The 25,127-nt window shown below is 38.7% G+C and overlaps 2 protein-coding genes across 5 annotated transcripts; one reads left to right on the top strand and one right to left on the bottom strand.

Moving 5' to 3' along the window:
• Positions 1-3,435: 3,435 nt before the first annotated feature.
• Positions 3,436-18,237, top strand: pkma (pyruvate kinase M1/2a). Of its 4 annotated transcripts, none has more exons than XM_085364515.1 (11): positions 3,436-3,489; positions 8,833-9,014; positions 9,407-9,498; positions 11,204-11,335; positions 11,436-11,622; positions 11,729-11,999; positions 12,214-12,364; positions 12,511-12,663; positions 14,743-14,909; positions 16,680-16,861; positions 16,984-18,237. In XM_085364515.1, the coding sequence occupies exons 2-11, from the start codon at positions 8,861-8,863 to the stop codon at positions 17,088-17,090; spliced, it is 1,596 nt and encodes a 531-aa protein (XP_085220641.1). In that variant the 5' UTR covers positions 3,436-3,489; positions 8,833-8,860; the 3' UTR covers positions 17,091-18,237. The 4 variants fall into 4 exon arrangements, with proteins under 4 accessions (XP_085220641.1, XP_085220477.1, XP_085220564.1 ...); XM_085364351.1 differs by lacking the exons at positions 3,436-3,489; positions 14,743-14,909 and adding exons at positions 5,585-5,837; positions 14,140-14,306; XM_085364438.1 differs by lacking the exon at positions 3,436-3,489 and adding an exon at positions 5,587-5,837.
• A 103-nt stretch (positions 18,238-18,340) lies between these two features.
• On the bottom strand, positions 18,341-21,938 carry dhdh.2 (dihydrodiol dehydrogenase, tandem duplicate 2). The gene is made up of 7 exons (XM_085352576.1): positions 21,843-21,938; positions 20,786-20,897; positions 20,475-20,638; positions 19,978-20,233; positions 19,270-19,394; positions 18,937-19,084; positions 18,341-18,754 (listed from the first exon to the last, which is right to left on the bottom strand). The coding sequence occupies exons 1-7, from the start codon at positions 21,930-21,932 to the stop codon at positions 18,645-18,647; spliced, it is 1,005 nt and encodes a 334-aa protein (XP_085208702.1). The 5' UTR covers positions 21,933-21,938; the 3' UTR covers positions 18,341-18,644.
• Between the last annotated feature and the right edge of the window lie 3,189 nt (positions 21,939-25,127).

The following is a 25,127-nucleotide window of genomic DNA, read 5'->3' on the forward strand; positions in this document are numbered from 1 at the left end:
CGACTTGTTTAAATCTATTTAACATAAAAATAGTATAATTATACCACAAGCTACATTTGCAATGTATACTACATAGCATGCAGTTACATGCAATAAACATTTCATGCAACATAATATACTAACACTCCAATTATGTTTTAAAAAGTGACTTATATTATATTAACATTATAAGAAAATAATTGTTCCCATCTCCAAAATAGACTCACTTGCATGTGTGAGACAATGGCCCTTCAGCTAATCAGTCTTTAACCTCTTTATCTCCAGGTATCTATTTAAGAACTGACCTGAAGAATGGGAAGATTAATGGACAGGTGTCCATCCACTTGCCTGTTGTGAGGCTGTAGTCTGGACAGACATGCTTGGGACAGCCCCTTACCCACCCAATTGCTAGGTATTGGATAAGATAAAGGCAGATGCACAGATGATCTGCTGAAAGAGTGTGATTGTTTACACCTGAGTTTGCTGAGTGTCTTGGAAAGCTGCTTTTTGATTGGTATTTATCCTCATTTTAGTTTTTTTATTAGTGTATTCTTGTTTTTTCCCGATTACTGCACTATAGAGGCTGGTTAAAAACAATATTTTGTTTCAACCTGTGCATTTCTGTAAATACCATGTGAAATGACAATAAACTTGAATCTTGATCTGCTGTGGTGACCTCTAAAGGAACCAGCTGCCAGAAGAAGAAAATAAGACATTTATTTGTCCCACAATAATGCAAACTAAAGGGCACTGACTCCAATGAAACACTATAAATATGGGTTTTGATGTCATTCACAGTGATTTCATCAGCTTACAGAGTTTAGACTTTTTGGTACTTTATTTGTGAAGCTAAGAAGTCAATCTAAATATTCTAAATTACATATGCAGACTTATTTAGACAAGAGGTTGCCAAATTAAGGGAATCGCTTTTGATTAAAGTCTACAAAAGAAAACTGCACACATGAACCCTTTGTCTGTTTGTACATTTTTCTAATATTTCAGTTTAGGGTGGAAGTTTCTGTTGGTTTTTTTAAAAACAAGCTTTCTAACCCTTACTGAGCAGCCATTTTCCAGACAGCAGCTATATTTTTCTTCATTAGCGTTTAGTCTGCTATGATGACTAGTACAGAGGAGTCCAAATTCATCCGTCTGATCTTATTCTAAAGAGCTATATCACAGTGCAATATAAAGTGGACGAAGGAAATGAACAGAAGTTTGTCAAGCTTGTCAACCTAGTTGCCTGCACAAAAGGTTACCAGGTTACCAACAGCTAACACTGGGCAATAGGCCACACTTTGAAAACTCCGTCTTTAGTCTAGGTCATTATCTTTACTCCATTTTCAGCATAATCAGATTGCTAAAACTGCGACCACACCATCACTATTCTATTTGGGGTTAGGAGAAAAAAGACACAATACCATGTTTTGGTGATGGATATATGTATGTATTCACTTCCATACATATATACGTATATATAGATATGTGTTTGTAATAACATAATGTAAAACATGTTGTTGTTTTTTTCATTTTGTAAATGAGCTCAATATTTTAAAGCAAATAATATTAAACAGTATCAACTGATTTTTATCTGTGGTTCCAAGTACTTCACATTCTGTTTTATTTTGGTAGCACTGGTGGAGGCAGTTTTACTAGAGCAGTATTAGCAGCATTAAGGTGTTCTATCTGCTCATCTCTGAGACTTATCTGAGCATATTCTCATACTGTCTTACTGTACAACATGGCACAGGCTTTAGCAGCAATTAATGCTGACTGACAGCCAAGAGCTTGGGCAGTGAACAAAGAGACTGAACAGCAGGTCTGTTCCTCACCTGGAAAGGTGTGTCAACTGGCCTTGGACGCTGGAGTAGATGGGGTCCAAGTAAAGGAAGTCAGCAATCAGAGGGACAGCAACATGGGCAGTGGGAGTAGCAGTGCTACCACAACTGTTAACAGGTGAGTTAAATATGTAACATGGTAAAAGGGGGTACACCTGCAGTGGGAAGTGCAGGCTTTTGTAGCAGTGCAAAAAAATAGCATCTGTGTTTTATTGTTGTTGTAAACTACATGTTTAGGATTATCTGCAGGTTTTGTTGCAGAGCTTAAACATTTTGTTCACTGCAGTTAAAATGTATTCGCGCCTGTGTCAAGGATTTACTTTCGGCAACCAGATAATTAATCACTGTGGCAAGCATTTTTTTTTCATAGTTATGTACTGTATGCAAGGCACAAATCCGTGTTATGTGTATTTATTGCCAAGTGGTAAAACGTAAATGTATACCCCCCCCCCCCCCCCCCCCCCACCCCCAAAAAGTTTACATTCTCTCTTTCTCTCTAACACAGGAAGGTTTTTAATGTAGTCCAGTGGCTTTTAAAAGTTTTATGACATTCACAACTTCAGAAGCAGTTTATGCCTAACACATTCTATCAACTTTTACCAATTAAAAATCAATCCAATTTGAATGTTATTATTTTCTTTCCTTATTTCTCCAAAAAATGTTTTTTATCTTAATTTTATGTCATATATTTACCTTGGTCATCGTTACCCCACCTGCTTCAACCGTGGGGGACAAGCCACTGTTTGGGGATGCCTGCTACGGATATGATTTAAAGTTAAAAATAATAATTTAAATAAGGCGCAAATAATATTTACATAACATAACAAATAATCGAAGTTAATGTTTATATTTTAAGAGAACGTATTTTGACAATATTCAATATTAAGTAACAAAATGCACATACTTATATAACTGACCATAACCAGACTGCTGTATCGTTTTTTATCGCTAGATGGAGTTAGAGTCTATAAAGAATTTCCGAGGCCCACGTTAGATTTTTCTGTCTACTGCTGAATGATTGGGAACTTACAAAATACAGCAGGGGCACTAAAAAGCATTTGGGTCTCTTTTTTCTTTCTTTCTATTAACAGTCTTTCATCAACTAAGTTTAACATAAAAAATATATGATGACAGCACACAAGTCGGTTACCGTATACAGCACGTCTAATGATGCTTCCCATGTTACACTAAGCAGCAGATGGTTAGCACGTCCAGGCACTAATGAAGCCAAAAGACAACAAGTAATATTTAATTCATTTAAATACTACGGGGCCTGTAAACGGAGACTGAATGCCGATGTTAAGCAAACTACTGCATTTTTCATCTTCCTCACTTTTATTCGGGAAAGCCACACATAGTCACATGTCCAGGTCCTCACGCGTCCCAACCACTCTGTATCCTTCCGCGCTTTTTTTTATTTACCACTTCCTGGCTTTCAAAAGGCGTAAACCCGATATAAAAGTGAAATAAATCTTCCTTTTTCGTGTTCTTGATGCTATAATGGTCGCAGCGATTGATATAAGACTCTAAAGACCCCCTTTCCCTTTTTACACGTTCTCTCGGATGGATATCGTAGCATCCCTAGAAAGTAGTGCCATAGCTTGAGGTTCTAAAGAGATCACCTTGAGCTGAGCTCAGTGATACGCCAGTCACATCGGTTCAACAGCTACTAAAGGTGGGTATCCTCAACAGGGGGTTCAGCTGCATTGTCTGTCGATCCATCGGACGTGTCACAGCTTTTAAAACCTGTAAGACTTTTATTTTCAGTAGCTATTTTTTACACTCTGGTAAGATTACCGAGTAACTCTGCGTGTTGCTCACCGACATGTGGTTTCCTGTCTTTCTCATTTACCGGTATTTTAATTGATTACTATTTTAAAGCCTCAAAATGTAACAGTGTTAATACAGCTAGATGAATACAGTCGACTTAGATCAGCCATTTTAAACCCCTCATATGCGGACTTAGAATGCTTTTAACAGCCTTGTGGCAGTGCATTTAATAAACGGATAAACCGAGGGAATGTATGTGTAAATTGAGCAGCTGCTTATATTACAAACTCTCAAAAAGTAGCAGTATTGTTTTTGTAGCCAACCCAGAAAATGTATGCATACCAGTAACATTTTATTTCATTCGCGTGAAACGTTGTAGAATCGCTTCCTGTTGCCTCTTGACGTGGGTGTGGTCCCTCCGTCTTTTCGGCTTCCCATTGGTCAATCTCCGTGATGCGTCTAGCTCAGGAAAATGTGACGCAGGATGAGAACGTGACCTTTAGCGCATCGTCTTTACTATAACTTGATGCATTTTTATAAAACACTGAAGCTTTATAGCTGATGTAGCTTTTAAATAATGAAAAAAATCTAGTTAATTTCATTGTTGGTAATGTAATGATACTTAATTAAAGAATTGCGTGGTATGTGTTCTCCTTTTCCTCCGTGTGCCCGTTACTGCTAAGCTAAACTCATCACGATGCGCATCTTCATCCTTTAATTCATCAGTCTTTCCTCTCTTAAGTAAATGCCGGCCACGTTAGATGTTGTGTATGGCATGACCGTCCTGTAGATCTAGTTTGAAATATGGGTTTTGTTTGACTACAGTAATTTTCCGCAGTGGTGGAAGGCCTTATTGACACTAGATACATAGGAATGAAGGCAGGTCTCATCCTGCCAGGTATGTGAACACTTCTTTTTTTCCACAAAAAGAAGTCTTTTAGCTGAATTTTTAAACTGCAGTTTGATATCCTTAATAATTGTGAAATACACCTCGTGCATATGCTTTATTTTCCGAAATGCAGTTATTTGTATAACACTAATTGTCATTGATATGACCTTCCTGGGCAAATAAGCTGTTTACAAAATGAAGTCTCATTTAGTCTGTGAAGGTTCTCAGTCATCCAGGTCATCGTAGTCAAAGGAGCTTGCAAAGAAAAGCGTCTGGACTTCTTTAGTCTCAAGTCTCATTTACAAGAGCCCAACCAAATCAGTTTGTCAGGCAACTGACTGAGTTCTGTTGAAGTGATTAACTCCACAAGAGAACCTTGAGTGTCTTTGCCACTTAAAGCTAGACTGAAAGCACAGAACTCTAGAGGCACTGTTGTAATTATTTTCTCCCATAAAGGCAGAGTAACCCAAGTTAAATTGAGCCTGTGAACTTAAACTTCAGACTCTAGAACTTTTTTTTTATTTTTTATCAACAAATACCTCAACAGAAGGTTCTGTGTGACAAACATCTGGGTCATCACTTAGTAATTTTCTGCTTTTGAAAGCATTGTAAAGGGCACCTATCTGTTTACCAAGACCAGTGTGAGTCGTGGATGCCACCTGCTGCTACAGTTAATGAATAAAACTACAATTTCCTCTTCTAGTAGGAACTCCTGTCCTTGACCTGCTGTTTTGATAAGAAAGTTTAGCTTTAGCAAAGCTGGTGGTCAGTGTATTAATCTGGACCAAACAGCTGTTGGTCTCTCTACTGTAGATGTATGTTTGCTAATGCCGCATGGAGCCAACTCCACCATTATGAGTATTCCTCTGCCACCACCTGACAAAATGGTCACTCTAAAGGTACACACTACCCTAAATAAAGTTTGTAATAATCTGTAGATTCTAACAACCATCATGTATTCTGAGGATTAGCTTTCTGCCACTTGACTTGCCATGTTGTGTTATTATTAGCCAAAAATCCATTTTTAGACTCGGGGCTACCCTAGCCTGGTAGCAACACTGGTGTCAGATCTGACACCAGAAGTCAGAATACAGAAGTCTCATGTATGTCGGTTGTATTAGATCGTGGTGACTGTCTAGTCACTGTGGGTGCTCTTCATATCCTTTATCCTCATTGAATGGATTTACTCTTGAGCTCCTGGGAATGTTGCACACATGCACGCACGTTGCTGCCGCACTCAGTTCTGCTGTAGCAAGGAGAAGTTTGTTCGCTGGCATTGGAAGCTCAAGCACACTGGGGTGGCTATGGAGGTCATTTGTGTTAACATGCTTTGTCCCCAAGAAGAACAGGAAGATCTACTGGGGGTATGTAGTGTAACCTGCAAATGGTGCCTTGGTTGAGAGAGTGTGGAGGATTGAAACCATTCAAGAGCCACCTTGGATTAGCCCAGTGTTACATCACATGCTTAGCAGGTCATACAAAATGTTATGTCGCCCTGGCAGGAATGCTACTGTAACTGCTTATGATTGCACAGCTGTTTTCATAGATAAGTTGGATAAGAAATGGTTTAGAAAGACGTGATAAGATGGTGAGACAATATGTTACAAAAGTATATGTCTTACAAAATGATTATCAGCACTCTGCTCTTAGCTGGTCCTGTATCTGTGTCAGGGTTGCTGTAGCTGCTGCTGGTCTGTGACTACTGTCCACTAGGTATCCGGGGTTCAGAGATGCCTCTTTATGTAGTCATTGTGTTTCTCTATAACAACAAGGAGCATGCAAGCTGGAACAATGCATGTTCTTTGGCCAGTCTCATTCCTTCTGGTCCAAAAATAACACTTCACTTGAGGATACAGGCAGTATGTGAGTGTGAGAGGACATTTCTCCTGAACTGCAAAAGACACATGCAGATAATTCTGTGTATTTGCAGAAGAAAATCTTATCAGATCCCTATTTTATGACAGTAATGATGAGACATTCAGCACATTTTTGGTTGATGCACATTTGAAATCCCCAACCTCAACAAGCAAGGGTAAGCTAGCAATTCTGTCACTAGAAGCAAGCCTGTAGTTTTATTACTATTCCTACTCCTAGATACAGCTATGTGGTTTTTTTTTTTTTTTTTTTTTTTTTTTTTTTTTTTTTTTTTGGCCAACTATGACTGTTTGTGTGTCCTGGAGACACATTATGTAGTGGGAACTACAGCAACAGGGCTTTTGAGCACTTTGGCAAGGGTCAGTATATCTGTCTGTGGAAAGCTTTTTAACACAGTAGCTTTCCAGAGATGCAAGGAACAGCCTAGTAAATATAGAAGGCTTTACATGTGTGCCCACGTGTAGCACCAAGACTGGCTGTATGGTGCAGAGAGGCCTATGGGCCTGCCCAGCTTGACGTTTCTGTCACAGTTCTAAATTTTTTATTTTATTTTTTAATGCATCTCTTTTCAAGTGAATTCTCTCTATCTGTTGTATAAATACAGAATTTTCCTTTTTTGGAGGGGGAGTTGGTTTTGGACATATTTGTAGTCGTCTAACAAACATCTTCTGTAGGAAGTTGCATAAAACTTCATTTCCACATTTCCTTCTAAATGTCTTTAAAGTTCAATACAGTCCAACATTGCAAAACTGAAGAGGTTTAACGTTAAAGATGTAACATTCAAATTAGACTGTAGAAAAGAGTGACAATGATGGCATTGCATCTAGATGTTGCATTTTTCTCAGATGTTTTGATTGTCTGATTGTCATCGGCTGTGTTTGTTCGACATCATGCTATTGTACTATTTAATCCATTTTGTTAAAGTCGTTTTATTGCTTTTTGGGTCACACCAGGAAATCATTTAAAAACAGCATGCTGCAGTAGCTAGCATGATTACAGGCTCCTTTTGCCCCCTCTGAGATTTTTCCTTGTGGTTCAGCCCACTGAAGGGTTGAGTGTGCTGCAGTAGTGTGACTGAGCTCACGTACAACATTAGTCTGCCTCATTGATGGAAATGTTACATCACCAGTTAGCAGGCTGCTGGCAGTGAGGTTCTGTCTGGAATCCCCCACCATGATGCATTTGCATTTAGGATGTTATGAGTAAGAGAAAGTCAGACCACTACCACGTGTCTGCAGTAAATCTTCCACTGAGAAATTACCACAAAGATGGCTTTGGCTTCAGTTGTAGCTGCAGCATCTAAAAATTGTCTGTGTTTTCCAGATTTTTTATTTTTTATTTTTTTGCATTAGCCTTTGTATCCTGTTCTGTGTATATTGGTAGGGAATTAAGACTGGTACTAAAGGTGGCTTTTAGTGACTTGTCAGCCTGTTGCTTTGATTAAAAAAAAAAACATAAAATAAACCCTTCAAATCTACTTAGAAGTGAAGTTAATCAAATCTGATTAATTTTGCTGTCTGTAAAACCAGCCTATTAAATGAAATATTTGTTTTAGTTGTGTAACCACAGCAACCAGAGCCCTAAAAGAAGCTGCACTCATAATCACTATAGATAAGTAATGTTACACCCTGCTGAGACATGCCTACCTTGTTGGATTAAGCATGATACAATGCTCATTGATACAGTACCTCTCATAACTCTGATTCGTAGGCTGAAAGGAAGGGAGTGTCCCAGCCACACATAAAAGTTCCCTGTGTGCAACTGACTATATTGAGTCACTTCCCACTGCACAGGATTTTAGGTAATCTCTGTTCTATACAGCCTTGTGTTTTACAACTAGAAAAGAGTGATGGTTTCATGTTGAAAGTACAGAAATTCCAACCTTCTAGTTGAGATGTGACTGTTGGCATCGGTGACTCAGCAAGAAGGGTGGGTGGTCTAGCAGCTCAATGGGCTGTACTACTCTGTATAAGCCTTAGCATGTCCTCTAGCGCTACAGATCAACGTTAATATATTTCCTGTTCGTTTTTAAGCTGTTCCAAAGAGGTTGGAGTTATTTTCCTTAATTATTGAAGCGTGAAACATTCATATCCTCAAATTCAAGATAGTCTTGTGCAAATTCTGTGCTCACAATAACCCAGTGCAATATTTAGATTTCATAAGGTGAGTGAGTGAGCTGTCCGTCCGTCTGTCCGTCTGTCTTAGCACTACCATGGTTCAGTTTTCCCCTTATGGCAAACTGAGCCATGACTTGTGTATATCATGACACATTTTGTTGGACTTGCGCAGTCTAATACAAAGGTATACAAAAAGGGCTTAGACTGTTAACAGTCTTACTGTTACTCTATGATATAAACTAGCCTAACTAATAGCTATCCTGTTTTACAACACAAATGCAGGTATGTGGATGATGCTTTCAGTGGAATCCAACAACCTCAGTAATAGATTAATTTTATATATTTTTTTTTTCTCTTTCCTGTTTAGGACTTCTCCAGTTGCACCAGGAATCACCATGCCTCAGTTAAAAGGAGATATGGGCTCGGCCTTCATCCAGACACAGCAGCTCTATGCTGCTACAGCCGACACTTTCCTGGAACACATGTGCCTGCTGGATATCGACTCAGAGCCCATCACTGCGCGCAACACTGGAATTATCTGCACCATTGGTTGGTCCAACCTACCTTTTTTTTTTTTTTTTTTTTTTTTTTTTTTTTCTTTTAACTTGTACTCACACAATAATAGATGTGGAACGAAGCTCTTTGTACATTTAAAAGAGAACATCTGTTTTTAAAGCCGCTGTTGTAGGGGCAGCTTAAAAGCTAAGACACTGCATTTCTGGAGATTTAGTTTTTGGTTTTGTGGTGCAAACGTTGCAACGTTTGGTTAAGTTTTCTGTTCACACCATTGAGTCTTCATACAGTACCGTATCTTTTAACAAAATAAGATCTGTTTGGAATTTTACATTTTGGACTTTAGTTTGTACACAATGACTTGTTCCTCCCTGCTAGTAAACGGTATCAAAATCCTAAATGTTAGAATTTTCAATAACTCTGTGCAGGGCCAGCCTCTCGATCTGTGGACATGCTGAAGGAGATGATCAAGTCTGGAATGAACATTGCTCGCTTAAACTTCTCCCATGGCACACATGAGGTGGGTCTTCCTACAACTCGGTCCGCTATGTAAATGTCTTGGGCAATGGCAGTTTACATTTCAGACAGTTAAATCAAATTTTATCTGAGCTGATGGTTTCTTCAAATATAGTTCTTTGTTTGTTTTTAAAGGTGTTGCAGATTCTGAAAATTCAGTGTAGAAATCATTAATAATTTTCTTTGAAATTTTTTTTTTTAACATACTTGACTTTAATATATTCTTGGACTGAGTAGATCTAGCTGTTTCACAAAGAATCAATGTAACTGTAGATTTGAAAATGGAAAACGAAATCAAAGCTTTGCTGTTTTGCAGTGCTAGAAAAGCAAGCAGCAACACCTGGCTTTGTTTTGGGGGTTTTTTTCCAGCTGGCAAAACCATAATGGTTTTCTCATAGTGGTTGTGGTGTAACGCTGAAAGTCAGCCAATGTGATTACCTGCCACTTAAGTTATTATTGAAAGCTCCGGTTACCCAGGTAGGCAGCATAAGCCGTGGGCAGGCAGTAGCTGTTTATAAAACCACAAACGATACACTGCTAGTTAATTAGCATGCACTAAGGTGCAAAGCTGGATGTGTTTAATTTTCTTATAGCATTTCCCACAGCTCTGTAGCAAATGTTGGCCAGCATTGAGAAGTAGCAAGATTTCTGGGGGAAAAAGTGCACCTACATTCTTTATCTTCCTTTAAGATATAACAATGTATTTGTTTGTTTGCACTCCTGCTTGTGCTAGGATTTAGTTTCATTATTGGCGTACTACTTTTCATCATCTACTTGACTGAGGAATTTCCTTTTGAGAAACGCTACACTCAAACTTATCATACATGGCACAGTATCAGAAGGTGTCTGTCATAATCAAGTGTAACCTGTGTTTAAGGACGCACACAGTGGCATGTCACCCGTCCAGTTATTAACCGTGACAGCTTTATAGCCAAATACACACTTAAAAATGCAAGCCCATGTCAGTCCATGCTTCATGAACTCCTGTCTCAGGAAAACAAGACAGGAGGACGGTGCACCCCGCCCACCATCCGTTTGACCCACTGCCCTCTGACGGCGCGTCAGGTCTATCAGTTCCCACACTTCCATATTCACAAAGGGCTTCTTCCTCTGAGCCATTTGGACTGTAAACAAGCATCCCCCCTTCCCCAACCAACACACACCCCACTCCTGCCCACCCACTTTACTAATCTGAGCCATGGATTGAGTAACCCCCATCCCTCAGGCCACTCATTTAAAAATAAATAAGTTTTTTTTTTTTTTTCTCCACTACTTCCAAGCACTTTGCAACTTGGTAGTATACATTTCTCCTGTTTGCTATTTATTCATGCTACCAACTATTTATATTTTATTCCACCACAGTGGAGCTCCCAAAATTTCGTTGTACGTGTACAATGACAATAAAGGGCTATTCTATTCTCTATTCTAACCCCATGATGATAACGTATAATTATGACCCAGTTTATAGTCATGTGAGTTGTATTTTTATCTGTTAATTGTCTGGCGTTACTTTTATGTCTGCTTTGTAAAACCTTTATCTGAGAATAAATGCATAAAGTAGTATTGCTCTTTAACATGTTTGCAGTCCAAGATGGAATAGAAAGAGGTTGTTAGGGACAGTTTTGACTGAAAGAAATAGTTGGGGTTGACATCTGGGGAAGAGTATTTACTGGAAATATTAACATATTGACTTCTTCCTTGCTTTACAGTATCATGCACAAACAATCAAGAACGTTCGTGAGGCATGTGAGAGCTTTGAGCCTGGCAGCATCCAGTACAGGCCTATTGGCATTGCTCTGGACACCAAGGGCCCAGAGATCAGGACTGGCCTCATTAAGGGAGTGAGTTCAGCTCCACTTGTTCTTTACGAAGCTTCAGTAGAATAAAACCCAACCAGAAAGAACAATAACTTATGTGATGATTGTGTTAATGATTTGACAGAGTGGTACTGCTGAGGTGGAGCTGGTCAAAGGCAACATGATCAAGCTTACCTTAGATGATGCTTACCAGGAGAACTGCAGTGAGGACATTCTCTGGCTTGATTACAAGAACATTACCAAAGTTGTTGAAGTTGGCAGCAAGGTCTACATTGACGATGGACTCATATCCCTGCAAGTCAAGGAGATTGGTGAGTAAAAGCCAGGCCATGATAAATGAGGCCAGCCTCAAAGTCTCTTCTTCTGATCTATTATAATATTTAAAAAAATACTTATGTTTATTTTTCACCTCCAAAGGCACTGATTTCCTCAGTTGTGAGATCGAGAATGGTGGCACCTTGGGAAGTAAGAAGGGAGTGAACCTCCCCGGTGCTGCTGTAGACCTGCCAGCTGTTTCTGATAAGGACATCCAAGACCTGCAGTTTGGTGTGCAGCAGGGAGTCGACATGGTCTTTGCCTCTTTCATTCGCAAAGCGGATGATGTGCATGCTGTCCGCGCAGTGCTAGGAGAGAAGGGCAAAAACATTAAGATCATCAGCAAGCTTGAGAACCATGAAGGTGTACGCAGGTGTGTGGAAATGGCTTGCTATATCAACATCTTTTATTTAAATGATGGTGTATTGTAGAGAAGAAATAAAAGATTAAGCTGAAACCTTTTTTTTAAAGGGCTTTAAAGTGGTCTTTATGAGTGTATGTTTATGCCATAGTCCTGACAATATATCATAACAAATGGTTGCACTTGATGAATTTGATAAGCTGGAATTTTTGTACCCGTTTTGCAGATTTGATGAGATCATGGAGGCCAGCGACGGTATCATGGTTGCCCGAGGTGACCTGGGTATTGAGATCCCCACAGAAAAGGTCTTCCTTGCCCAGAAAATGATGATCGGTCGCTGCAACAAAGCTGGCAAGCCAATCACCTGTGCCACTCAGGTCAGACAACAGTAAAGAAAATGTTGCATTTCCTCCTAGCACATCTAGTTTGCTGAGTACTCGGTGTACTAATCATCCTGTCGGCCTAAATGTGTTCAGCTACGTAAATTTTAACCAGACTGGTTTTATTTTCCTAAATTATTCAGATGTTGGAGAGCATGATCAAGAAGCCTAGACCCACTCGTGCTGAGGGCAGTGATGTAGCCAACGCAGTGCTGGATGGAGCCGACTGCATTATGCTCAGTGGAGAGACTGCCAAGGGAGACTATCCTCTGGAGGCAGTGCGCACACAGCACATGGTGAGTTAATGTATAATAACAATATCAAAAGATGGGGAAAATATCTCAAATTAGGCCATAAAGAACTGTAATTTAAAGTAATGATTTTGTGATTTGATTGCATGAATTACAATTATAAATTGGAAAAGATTATAGCTACTGGGTGGTTATGCTTTCATTCTTTCCCTTTTTTCCCCTTTCAATTTTTTTTTTGTGTTCACTTTCATGCCCATTGGCATAAACTTTTTACTTTGTCACTTGGTGAAACTTTAAGATGTCAGCCGACATCATCAATATACAAATGAACCATGTTAAAATTCTCAGTTGGGATAATTGACAAAATCCCAGTGATAATTCCGTCTGTTTGGCATTTTAAATAACTCTGACATTGCATGATTTCCAAATCATAATGCATGTTGCCTGAACCCCTTCATCTAACACATTGGCTGTTACTGCTATTGTTTACTAGTTACTAAAGTTGCTATGATTTCAGGGAAATCTGTGGAACTTTGGTAGCTGTTAAATAATTCATAGTGCAAATCACTTGTATTCCAGAAAGAGAGAAAAAAAGTGGCTGCTGGAAAAGGGAACAGAAAAAGCATTTTTAAATGATGCTACACTCAATGACCTGATTAACAAAGGACTGTGGAGATTCCTTAAAATTTGCACACTGTATACCCACATTTGTGTTGTTTAGTTAGGGACAGTCTGAATGAAGTACAATAAAAGTAAAGCACCTTTGATGAAGTCTTAGACCCCATAGAAATTTGCTCTAAAGTATGCACTTAATGCTGTGTTCATTGTTCATGCCTTTTTTTGGCTTACTGCAACTGTTCACAGCTACTCTGCAATAGAGATGCAGTGACTCAGCAGTCCTGCAGATCTTAGTTTTGAACTTGCTGCCCCCACAGTGAAGTTGGAAGGAATGCTTTAGAATCTTATGTACAGTACAGCCTCTTAATAGCCTCTGTTTATTTAAATAAAACACTTATTTAGTAAGGAAAATAAAACTAACCTCTTCTAAGCCTCTGCTAAAAGTTATTTCTGTATGGTTCCTCTTTAGTCCTCCTGGCTGCCCTTAAGTTTCTTCAGCTTTTTGTGCAGTTTGTTTTGACTCAGTGTTTGTCATTTGTTTTTAACCCAGTAGCTTCTTTAGGACATATTTGTGATTTAATGTTTTAGATAATTTAATTTAAAATTAATATGCAGTTCACTGTATGTCATATTTGATATCATGTAAAAGTTTTTGTAATTTAATCTTGACATTCCCCTTTTTCCCCACTTACTGCACACCTAAATTCTTATATTGCCTTTCATTTCTTTTCTTTTTTTTCTTTTTTTTAAAACCTCCTTCACTAACTTTTTTTTTTTTTTTTTTTTCCCCTGTTTTTCATCTTCCTTAATTTGTTTTCCTTTTCTTGTCACTTATTCTTGCTTTACAACTGTTTGCCTGGTTTGAAAACTTTCTTCGATGCATCTTGCCCTCACTTGTGCCAGATTGCTCGTGAAGCCGAGGCAGCCATGTTCCATCGGCAGGTGTTTGAGGACCTGCGTCGTTCCACACCGCACTGCAAAGACCCTGCTGAGGCCATTGCAATCGGTGCTGTGGAGGCCTCCTTTAAGAGCTTGGCCTCTGCGATCATTGTGCTCACAGGCTCTGGAAGGTAGGCAGGTTATCTGGTCTGCCAGTTGGTGGAGGTCACTAATAACTGTATTTAAGGAGTCTGAGAGGCAGCGTAGGGCCAGGCAGGGACTTTCCAAGGGAACAACTGGGAGAGCTGGCAAACATAACTAGACTCATGGTTGGATGTTAAGAAGTTCTATAGAAGCAGTTAAATGCTTGTGTGGGGACCCTAAAGAAAAAAGACAACATATCCCCAACCCTATTACTCAATGTTCTTCTTCACTGATTTGTGTGTGTGTGTGTGTGTGTGTGTGTGTGTGTGTGTGTGTGAACATCTTCATTGGCTACATTAGCCATCCTTGTTTAACCAGGAGTCTAGCTACACATTTGCCAGTTAATCCCATTGGTGTGAGTAGCTCATTATATAGTGTGTGATTGAGAGTAACCCCTCCCCAACCCTTCCCTTCGGGGTTCAGATAGCACGAGAGGCCGAGGCAGCCACCTTCCACAGAAAGCTGTTTGTGGAGCTGAGGAGACACTCGCAGCTGACCAGAGATCCTACAGAAGCAGTAGCTGTTGGAGCTGTTGAGTCATCCTTCAAATGCTGTGCTAGTGCCATTATTGTTCTCACTAAGACTGGAAGGTAAGGAAAAGTGGAATAGAGGTGACATGATTCGGGTCCGCAGGTAAGGTGTCGCCAAACGTGTGCTCGCCCATTTAACCCAGCTCCTCCGTCTTCCTCAAACACCTAATGTACTTGTGAAAATCCCCATCCTTCTAGTGTGTGTGTGTGTGTGTGTGTGTGTGTGTGTGTGATAACAGTAACTAATTTTATAAAAAATGAGACGGTTATGTCATTAGCCCAGGTGCCCATCTTTTAGACTCTTGTCATTTATAGTTTTGTGAAATTTTAGTTTGGATTGTTGTATTGGCTCAAAATGTTTGAGAACTTGTGACAAAAATATTATTTTAAAACCATAACTTATTTACACACTATGGTGTAAATATGCAGATTTTAAAAAATTGCCAGCATTTTTCTCTTATCATTATTAGCTGTACAGCAGCTGGTTTATTCAGAGAACGCCAAGTTCACGTTTAACAAAGTGATCCTTTAACAATCTTTGCTATTAGAGGATCACTTGGTCTTTAACCGTGGACATCTTGGGCTACTGACAGTGACTTTAAACCTCTGCATATCGATGCTAAAACATAAGTGTTGTCACTTATTTTGGGCTACTCTGACCACTCACTATGGAAATGTTAGAGACTCTGGTTGCTTCCCTTGCCTCTCATACCTGTTGGGAGCAGAACACTGAGAAATAGAAATGAGCCAGACTATCTGAGAACACTTGTGTGTGTGTGTGGTGGATTATTAATTGCACTGAATTGCTTCTTTCAGGAAACCATCAGTATGGAGATAATTTGCATATATTAAGTTGTTAGTTTCTTACTTATTGCTGAAAATCACTAAGTATTATGAGTTAAATGCTTGGATATGTCTGCTTGGTTAAATGTTTTGCACTTTTTGGAAAAAAAAAATCTAATTAAAACCTCATTGTTCTGCACAACCTTTAACTACTAATTTACAAAACATTGGGATTCTCACCCATGTTAAATGGATCTGAAACATTGAGTGTATTTTGGAAGTAGTATGTTAACCCCTAATGATATCAAGTATAACAACTGGAATCAGAAATGAAGGAAGAGTTCCATTAATGAAACGTGACTGGAGGGCTTTATAATAGGAAAACTTTCAGCCATTTTACAAGAGGAATTTGCTAATGTGAAATCGTGTTCCAAAAAGAAGTCTGCCTTGCAATCAAAAAGCACTGAATACCATAAAGCTGTAAAGAAGTTCAAAGTCCTTTACAAAAGTTAGTGTCCTTGACCGAGATGAGCGAAGCTTTTAGCTGTCTGTTAAAAGATGAGTTGGGTAAAGTCGCTGTTCACAGGTGTACCATATGCTAATCTTGGGACACATCAATTGGTACAGTAGCACAGAGCTGGGATAACAATACACTCCACAAATAAACATCGTAAAACACTGTTTAATTCCCTTTTTTTTGCTGATGAAACTTTAAATTAAGGTTACTCCATAATGAAGCAAAAAAGATGGTAGCTACAATAGGACAGATGGATATAAAATTAAACATGCTCATTAAAGACCCCATATTGCAATTATTTGCCTAAGAACATGTGGTTATCTTTACTTGATCATTTTAACTTTGAGACTTGGGCTATGATTGGACCAATCAATACAAATTTTTGGGCAGTTGTAATGGGTTCACCTGCTCAGTATGCATTAAAATCCATCCATTTCCTTTTTGGAATCTCTTCAGTAAACTTGTACTACTGCAGTCTTTACATCAATGAAATATGGATGAAGTGTTTAGTTTCCTCTGTGTCCGTGCAGGTCTGCCCACCTGATCTCCAGGTACAGGCCCCGTGCCCCCATCCTCGCTGTGACCCGTAATGCTCAAACGGCTCGTCAGGCCCACCTGTACCGCGGCATCTTCCCTGTCCTCTACACCAAGCCCTCAAACGAAGTGTGGGCAGAGGATGTAGACCTGCGTGTCAACTTTGCTATGGAAATGGGTAAGCAGCTGTTACCTTTAATACCCTGTATACTGTAAACCTAATTTAATACATCAAATAACCACTGCTTCATGTATTGTTTCATAATGATTTTTTTTCTTTTCTTTCTTTTTTTTGTTTAGGCAAGGCCAGAGGCTTCTTCAAAGAGGGTGACGTTGTCATCGTGTTGACTGGCTGGCGTCCGGGCTCTGGTTACACCAACACCATGCGTGTGGTTCTGGTGGCCTGAACAGCCAGGAGGGCAGCTCTGCTTTCTCCTTTTTCTTTTTTTCCCCTTTCATCTATCTTTCATAGCGTTCCAACACCACACCTCACTCCTGCTCACAGCCTTTGGAATCCAGACACTGGGGCTCACATGCTCTACCATTCAACAACTTAGCATTTAGGAAATGATGCAAAGGATTTTTGAAAAGGTACAACCCTCATGGTCGAGGTTTTGAGTGTGAGTGGAGTGTGTTTTTCGCACAGTTCTACCTATGTTCCATTCCTTTCAATTACCTAAATCAAACCAGTCTTCAGGGCCTCAGTAACACACCCTGACCAGAAACTGCTGTATTTATTCACTCAGAACACTTGTATAACTTTAAAAGTTGAATTTTATGAGTGACTGCTTCCTGGTCTGTGTGCATGTGCGTACTGACTCATGTTTAGGTGGGGTTGGTGGTGGAGCCAGCTGACCTTACCAGAGCCCCTTGAGTCTGTAAGGGCATACTAAAAACACTCCTCAGCTGGTTAATTGAACAAAGTAGTGGCATTCTCTGGGCTCCCCGCACAGTGGCTCCACCACTCCACCCAAACAAATCCTGCTCTATTGCTGTCTATATGAAGTGTCCTCATTCGCCAGCTTTCACTGTACAACAGTGTATATGTAAGTGTTGCACTCCTAATTTACTCCAATGTTACATTCAATATTATACTTGACTCTTGTGAGTGGTGAACTTTTGTTTTGGGACATCCAATACTACTTATATTTTGACGGTCTATAGAAAGCTAGTTTTGGATGTCTAATTCAGAGGTAGTTACTGTGTTTGTGTGTTTAGTTGTGTCAAAGCCTTTACATTTCTTTGCGTTTAGATGATATCAAAGCTGGCACCTATGGAAAAATGTGTGGTTCACTAAAGATGACTTGTGTGATTGAGTATAGGACTGATGTAAAGATATGAAGCCCTGACCCTCTAAGTCAATGGTGGTGATGGGTAGGATCCCAGATTTTCTATCTCTGTTGGTGACCCGCTGTAACTGTCTCCACGTGTGTAACATGCTTTTGATTGTAATGCTAGAGTGTAAGAACTAACAAAATGTAAAGGAGTATTATAATGCTTAGCTGGTGTACTGAGCTGTCCAACAAGACTTGAGTTCCATCAATAAAAAAGATGAGCACCTATCTGAATGTTGTGATGCGTTTGAATCATTGTTTGTGGGTATATTCAATTTCCGTGCACAAAGTAAAGGAGTGAGACTAGTGAGACTTGACTCCTTTATTAAAATTTATTTAAATGTGTTCTAATCACCAAAAGGTTTCACAGTGGTACAGGGTATTGCTAGACTCAACAGTATCCAGGAATGTAAGAACTTACAAGTACAGTTTGGCAAAGTGTTGTTTTTCCATATATGACAATATTTTTAACATCTTCTGTAGTGGCTGGGTTTGGCTGAAGGATAGTCTTTATCCTTACAACTTGATGTGTTCCTTGCAGTGGTGTAGGAATAAAGGTTAATTTTGAACCAATAAAAGAAAATTATCTGGCTCCCGTTAATCACAGCATGGGTACGTGTTTAACATTTACTGGCAGTCCTGGCTGTACACCACCCCCACCTGCCTGCGGATCTCATCCTCCAATTCAGCCAGCAGGAGAGAGTCTGCATGGGACATGACAGTACTTTCCTTCAGCCCTGGGGGGGGGGGGGAGAAAGAATGTTAGGCTTGCTTATGTTTTTAAGTAGAGTTTCTGATGCCACCTTGTGTTAAAGGTGTGAATTACAAGTCAGCCAATAGCCAAAATATTTGGACCATTAATGATTTTTTTTTTTCCCCTTAGTGTGGATGCAGACTAATAATCTAAAAGTCTTAGTACCTTTGAGCAAACACTGTCGAACCTCTTCTGCTTCATAACGCATTCCTGTACTATTGATGAAGTTGAGAGGCAAATAGGGTTCTGGAACTGGGTACTCAGTCTCCTTCTCATTCATCACTAATGATGTGGGGCACCACATAGCAGGGACCTAAGAAATAAATAGATTTAAATAAATAATATAAAAAAAATATAGATAGAGATATATATAGATATTTGATTCAGAAATTACCTTGGTTGACTTTGAAATGATTTGTATGATGTATATCCTTAATGATTAACAAAAAAAAGGTTTGCTCAAACTAATAAAATTTAATTTAACCTTTGATGACCTACCCGAACTGTGCCCTTTGTTCCCATAATAATGGCATCATTGGGCAGTTTTACACCTGAGGAGCAGGTAATCACTGCCATTCTGTTCTTGGAGTACTTCAGAATGGCGACCACGGTCTCATCCACTCCTATAATAACAATATAATTTATATTATATATATATATTGTTATATATTTGTTATTATATACTATAATAGCAAAGAAAGTACATTTGGTAAAGACACATTAGGATGAAGGAATATGGAGACATGGTTGGCTGAAAATATTGGACCATAAATAACTGCTGCAGTTCAACCTTTATTGTGCCTCATAAAGGCAACAATAGATAAAGACTTAAAAGAGGAATGCTGTAAAAGAAAAAAAATCTGAGTTCACACTCAGCAGATGTCATGGTGTCACTAAAGCTGGAACATTAACTTTACAACTTGAGCTTTTTTCAGATTTCAGTTCCCTATAATGTTATCACATGACAAGCTGCAACTGAAAACAGCTTTGTCACTGTCAGCTCTGTTGTGGACCACAATAATACATTTTAGTGACTAAAATGTCAACAAAGATTGTTTTTTCATTGTTTTTAAGCGAGCAACAGAAAAAAAGAACGAGTCAGCTATTCCACCATTGCCATTTGACTCAGGACAGTAGTATAAACAGCATTATCGTGTAAGTACAAAACTACATGTTAATAAGTGACATGGCTTTAAAAGTCATTACCAGTCTCCACGTGCACTACTCCACTAGCTTGGATGCTCTCTGGCTTCTCTCCATTATACACCATGGATACAAACTGCAAGCAGTAGATCCCAATGTCTAGTAATGCTCCTCCACCTAGCTCCTTCTGCATTGCTCTCGGTACATGCATCAATGGCACACCAAACTCTGATCTGACCATCTTCACTTCGCCCAGCTCCCCCTGGGCCAGCAATCGTCTGATCTCAACTGAGACTGGGAAAAAGCGGGTCCAAACAGCCTGGAACAAAAACACAGTAGATATTTCATACACTCACATATACGTACTTGGTTCTGAGTAAATTACATAGAATCAGCTAAAAATTAACTAAATGTTTTTACATTCTCTTATTTACATGAGGGTTTGACACTTTGACGTGCACCAAAATTGAAATAAAGAAACACTTATGACTAATAGTGAAGGTGAAAAATAACACCAAGAGGAGAATTTCCTTTTTCTTTATGGTTTTCTGTACTTGTACCTCCATGAGAAAGACACCATTCTTTTTGGCTGAGGCCAGAATCTGCTGCACCTCCTTGGTGTTCATAGCCAGTGGCTTCTCACACAGCACATTCTTCTTGGCATTTGTAAAGAGCAAACAAGTGTTCAGATGGTACGGGTGGATTACTCCGATGTACACCACATCTGCAAATACATAAAGATGCCGACCAGAGAGAGCACCATAACAAGAATGATTATGGAGTCTAACAAACATCTAAGTCCTAACCGGAGCAGGAGCTTTAAATCATCAGCGAAGCAAACCGAATCAGCAAACTTTTGGCAGAAACTGACCAATGTCACGATCTCTGGCCAGCTCCTCATAACTGCCATACGCTTTGGAGATGCTGTGTTTTTTGGCAAATTCCTGTGCATCCTCCAGCTTGCGTGCTGCCACAGCCACAACCTGTAATACAGTCACAGATGAGTTCCTCCTGTCAATAACTAAGTAAGCAGGCAGTTTCTTGTTGAGTCTTGTCTTGTTTCCCGTTCCAGTTTATATAAATCTTCTGGATATATAACAATTAGGTAAGATTTTTATCTTTTGTTAGTATACAGGCTCCCTCAGTGCCACCACAAGGTCATCAGTTAAGTGTGATATGTGTTGGGAAAGTTACTTTTAAAATGTATTCCATTACAGAATACAGAATACATGCCCCAAAATGTATTCTGTAACGTATTCCGTTACGTTACTCAATGACAGTAACGTATTCTGAATACTTTGGATTACTTAATATATTATCATGCTTTTTACAACAACGTGAATGTACTATTGCTGTGTGATTTGTTACTATTACTGAAGGTCCGCGACTCCGAACTGTAGTAAAGGGACCTCTGAGTAATACGGTAATACACACACACACACACACAGAATCTTTAACTCTCAAGGCCATTTTGTATTCACAAACCAGGAAAAGTCAGTCTCAAGTTGCTGTTTCTTTGTAAACTTCGTTGCAAATAAAACGGAAGTTTTAGGGAAACTTATAGATATTTATGTACCATAACTGTTGATTTGTGGAGTGCCAAGAATTTGAAATACCCATTTATTGCGTTATTTACGGTAAACATGTAACGCATACATGTGACGCAACATACTGCAAACTGTAACTTGCAGTTTTCGCAAGTTCACGGCCGGAGTCACTTGTATCGGCCTTTGTTAAAGACACAAACTGCAAATATACAACATTGCGTCAATCGAATGTTGTAAGAAACTGATTTCAAAAGCACTTCTAATCAGTAGAAACTGAGCGGCAGTCAGCACGGCTACAGGAAACCACGCTGAGTGATAAGGAGAAGGTTTATGTTTGATCACTGGGTAGATTTGTGAACAGTAGTTCGCTAACAGAAATACCTGATGGTCTTCAAGTGGAAGAGTTTTCAGGGCCACGGTGAAGTCATGACTGATCTTCCCGGCGCTGCAGATTCCCCACCTGGTTGCCATATTGGACACGGCGGACTGAGACAGATTCGAAGCAGCAGTTGCTGTTCTCGGCCTCAGAGTGGCGACACAGCATGCAATGTGGACTTTCAGACACAAGTTGCATTTTCCTACATGCGTTGTAGCTTCATGTTAAGACAAATGCATATAATCTGCAAGCAGTGAAAATAAATGTAAACTAAAACAGGGAGAGCAAAGAATAAAGAAATGCATTTAAAAATATGTAAAAACATACTTTGTTCTTTAGCTATTTAAATACAAACAACCGAAATTAGGAACTAAACAGACGATTATCAGACTACTGTTACAGAAAGTCACGTTTTCATGAAATTAAAAAAATCAGAAAATAGCAGCTAGATTTTTTCCAGGTTTCCCAGAGGTGCTGCCAGCATTTCAGACACAGCACGTGGAAATTCATTGCATGCGTGAAATAAAGACAATACTATGCTGACGATGTGGTTTTTAAAACTACTGCGTCGTAACTGTGACCATAAAGAAAGAACTAAAAACGCTTTTTTTCTTCTAATTTCTTATTCCATCTGCCCCCACTAAGGGGAGCTCTTTTCCTTTAATCTTTGTAATAATAACCCCCACATTGTTTTAACTTTGATTTCCTCTTTTACAGTGTGTATACTGCTTACTTATTTTGTTAATTAATATTAATTTATTTGCCTATTATATATTTATCTTTTAAAAAAACCAGTCTGTTATAACCTGATTCCACTACAGTCACCAAATTTTATGTGCCTTTTTTTTCGCTGACTGATTCTGTTGTGTTTTCCTCTTTATTTTTTGTCAATTATAATTTAGCTGTATATCCTGGAGTCTTAACTTTGTCCTAGGGAATGATAGGGCGTGGAACACGACCTAACTAGGCACAGTTTTTGAATGAATTCACTTGTTTGTTTGTTTTTAGGACATAAATCACATGACATGTTAGAGCAGAGCTGATATTTACTTTGTTTAAAGCTGCACAGTCCTTTTATTTAACCTGCCCATTAAATAGCATAAAGGTTTTTAGTATAAACACAGCAGATGTATAGAAAGATATATCTATGATTAAATTACCCAAAATCAAATAATAAAAATATGTCATTTTGAAGCCATGGGATAAATTCTGTATGTATGTATACATAAATGTGTGTTTTTATATATATTTAGACATGGCCCTACTATATATAATTCTATATATCCTTCAGGTTTTTATCAGTCCTGCGAATCCCAACGGTTGAAATTAAAAGTAAAAATATTAAATAAGCCATACCCTTCCCTGACTGAAAAAGCCTTTCTTAAGTCCTAACCTTGAAAATCAGACAGTACAACCTATTTTTGAATTTGTTTCTATACCAGTGCAATAGTCAGACACAACAGAACACTTCAACATGTGCCACTTGAAGTTGCTTCTTCTCTCCAGTGGATGATATTTCAAATGAACATGGCTTTCACAATTAGTCCTTTATTGAGTTAATCAATCAAACACCTCACAGTGACAGCTGTTGGTTTTTTTTCATTAAATGACTAGGACTCCATCACAGGATGGTGACACAAAAGGCAGAAGCTCTATCTGTTTACACTGCGATTTGTTTGATTTAAATCTTTTTCTTCTGTGTAATAAAAACATTGTCAATGTTTTTCAAGAAGTTTGCTGTATTTAAATGGTAGCTCTGGGGTATGATAATTATAATTTGCTCTGTCATGGCTCTATCATGAAGCTAAAAAGACTATAAAGATCAAACTCCCTAATAATGCAACCAAAATTTACATGTTCCAAAAATTTGATGACTCTTTAATTTGGTGGTTAATCATAGTCACTGTTCCCATACTTTGTCATGTGGTGCTCTGATAGATCTGCTCGTTTCAATTGCCTCACGCAGAGGGGTGGACTATGAAGCAAGATTAATGGGGTAACAATATATTAGGTTGAACTTAAAACTCAGCCCGACCGGTCAGCTATGTATAATGTATTAATTTGTGTTTGTAAATTCAGTTTAAAATCATCTGGAAGAACCATTTTTTCTCTGATTATTTTATTTATAATACATTTTAAATGCAATATAGATTCTCTATTGTTAAAAGATCTTTTTAATGAGCAACTTTTAAGTCATATCTTACAACAAAAAGCCCCTAAAAAACCTTGCAATAAGGTTACATAGACAGACAGACAGACAGACAGACAGACAGACAGACAGACAGACAGACAGATAGATAGATAGATAGATAGATAGATAGATAGATAGATAGATAGATAGATAGATAGATAGATACTTTACAGATATTTCATCTTGTTTGATTCTATTTACAGAAAGGAAGTTGTCAAATTTTATTCACAATAGAACACAGAAGAAAAACCATATGATAACAAGCTGGATGTTACCTCCCTTCTCTAGTCTGAAGGATATGATGTTCATGTTTTGTAATAATAATTTTGAAATTCTATTAATCTGACCATAGAGCAGTTTTGCACTTTACTTCAGTCCATTTTGATGAACTTAGCCAAAGGAAAATGTCAGCATTTCTTCTTCTATTTCTGGATCATATGGCTTCTTTACCTGATAGAGCTTATAGAGCAGCAAACTGTGTTTACATAAAGTGATTTAGAAAGGTTTCTGAGCCCATGAAGTGACACTAATGAAAGAATCATGCTCATTAAAAAAAAAAAAAAAATCCTGTCCTGCCTGGCAGCTTTTGCAATCAGAATTATGATCTGTAGGCACTGTTGTGCCAAACATGTAATAATAACGATAGAGTACAAATGCACAACGTATTGCCAACTGCCGCACCTGTAAGAAAAACAAATATACAAAACCTGGAACACAAACATTAAAAAACGCACAGGTACATAAATCAACAACCTTCTTGTGGAGTGTGTGAGTGTGAGAAAGATAAAGAGAGAGAGTGTCGAGTTTGAGTGTGCCTTTGTCACAAAATGTACTTGAAAATGGGGTAGGAAGCTGTCATAACACCCCCTGCCTGGTACCCGGCAGAAGATAGAGAAGGAATCAGTTATAGGGATAATTTCATATAGAAAAAAGTCATGTGTTGCTAAACCTGTCCTTTTCATGTGAATGTGAAGCAGAAAGCTTAGCTTAGCAGAGAAAGCTGTTAAACACTGTTGTGATATGCATTTTCTCTGGGTTTTAGATTTTAGGTTTTGTCAAACCACCCATTGCAAAATAAACCTGGCTATGTTGAACTTCC

This window comes from Diplotaxodon limnothrissa, linkage group LG1 (assembly GCF_057381915.1).
Source record: "Diplotaxodon limnothrissa isolate DT_005_m linkage group LG1, D_limnothrissa_male_GT1.1, whole genome shotgun sequence".
NCBI lineage: Eukaryota > Metazoa > Chordata > Actinopteri > Cichliformes > Cichlidae > Diplotaxodon > Diplotaxodon limnothrissa.

What these genes read in the sequence shown, in the direction of transcription:
- pkma (XM_085364351.1), top strand. Translation starts at nt 5,677, where the DNA reads ATGTTGCACACATGCACGCACGTTGCTGCCGCACTCAGTTCTGCTGTA. An exon ending in TCTCCCATGGCACACATGAG is followed by an intron (nt 9,499 to 11,203) that starts GTGGGTCTTCCT and finishes CTTGCTTTACAG; the next exon opens with TATCATGCACAAACAATCAA. An exon ending in CCTGCAAGTCAAGGAGATTG is followed by an intron (nt 11,623 to 11,728) that starts GTGAGTAAAAGC and finishes TCACCTCCAAAG; the next exon opens with GCACTGATTTCCTCAGTTGT.
- dhdh.2 (XM_085352576.1), bottom strand. Translation starts at nt 21,932, where the DNA reads ATGGCAACCAGGTGGGGAATCTGCAGCGCCGGGAAGATCAGTCATGAC. An exon ending in AGTAGTGCACGTGGAGACTG is followed by an intron (nt 19,395 to 19,977) that starts GTAATGACTTTT and finishes TTGTTATTATAG; the next exon opens with GAGTGGATGAGACCGTGGTC. An exon ending in GAACAAAGGGCACAGTTCGG is followed by an intron (nt 19,085 to 19,269) that starts GTAGGTCATCAA and finishes TTTATTTCTTAG; the next exon opens with GTCCCTGCTATGTGGTGCCC.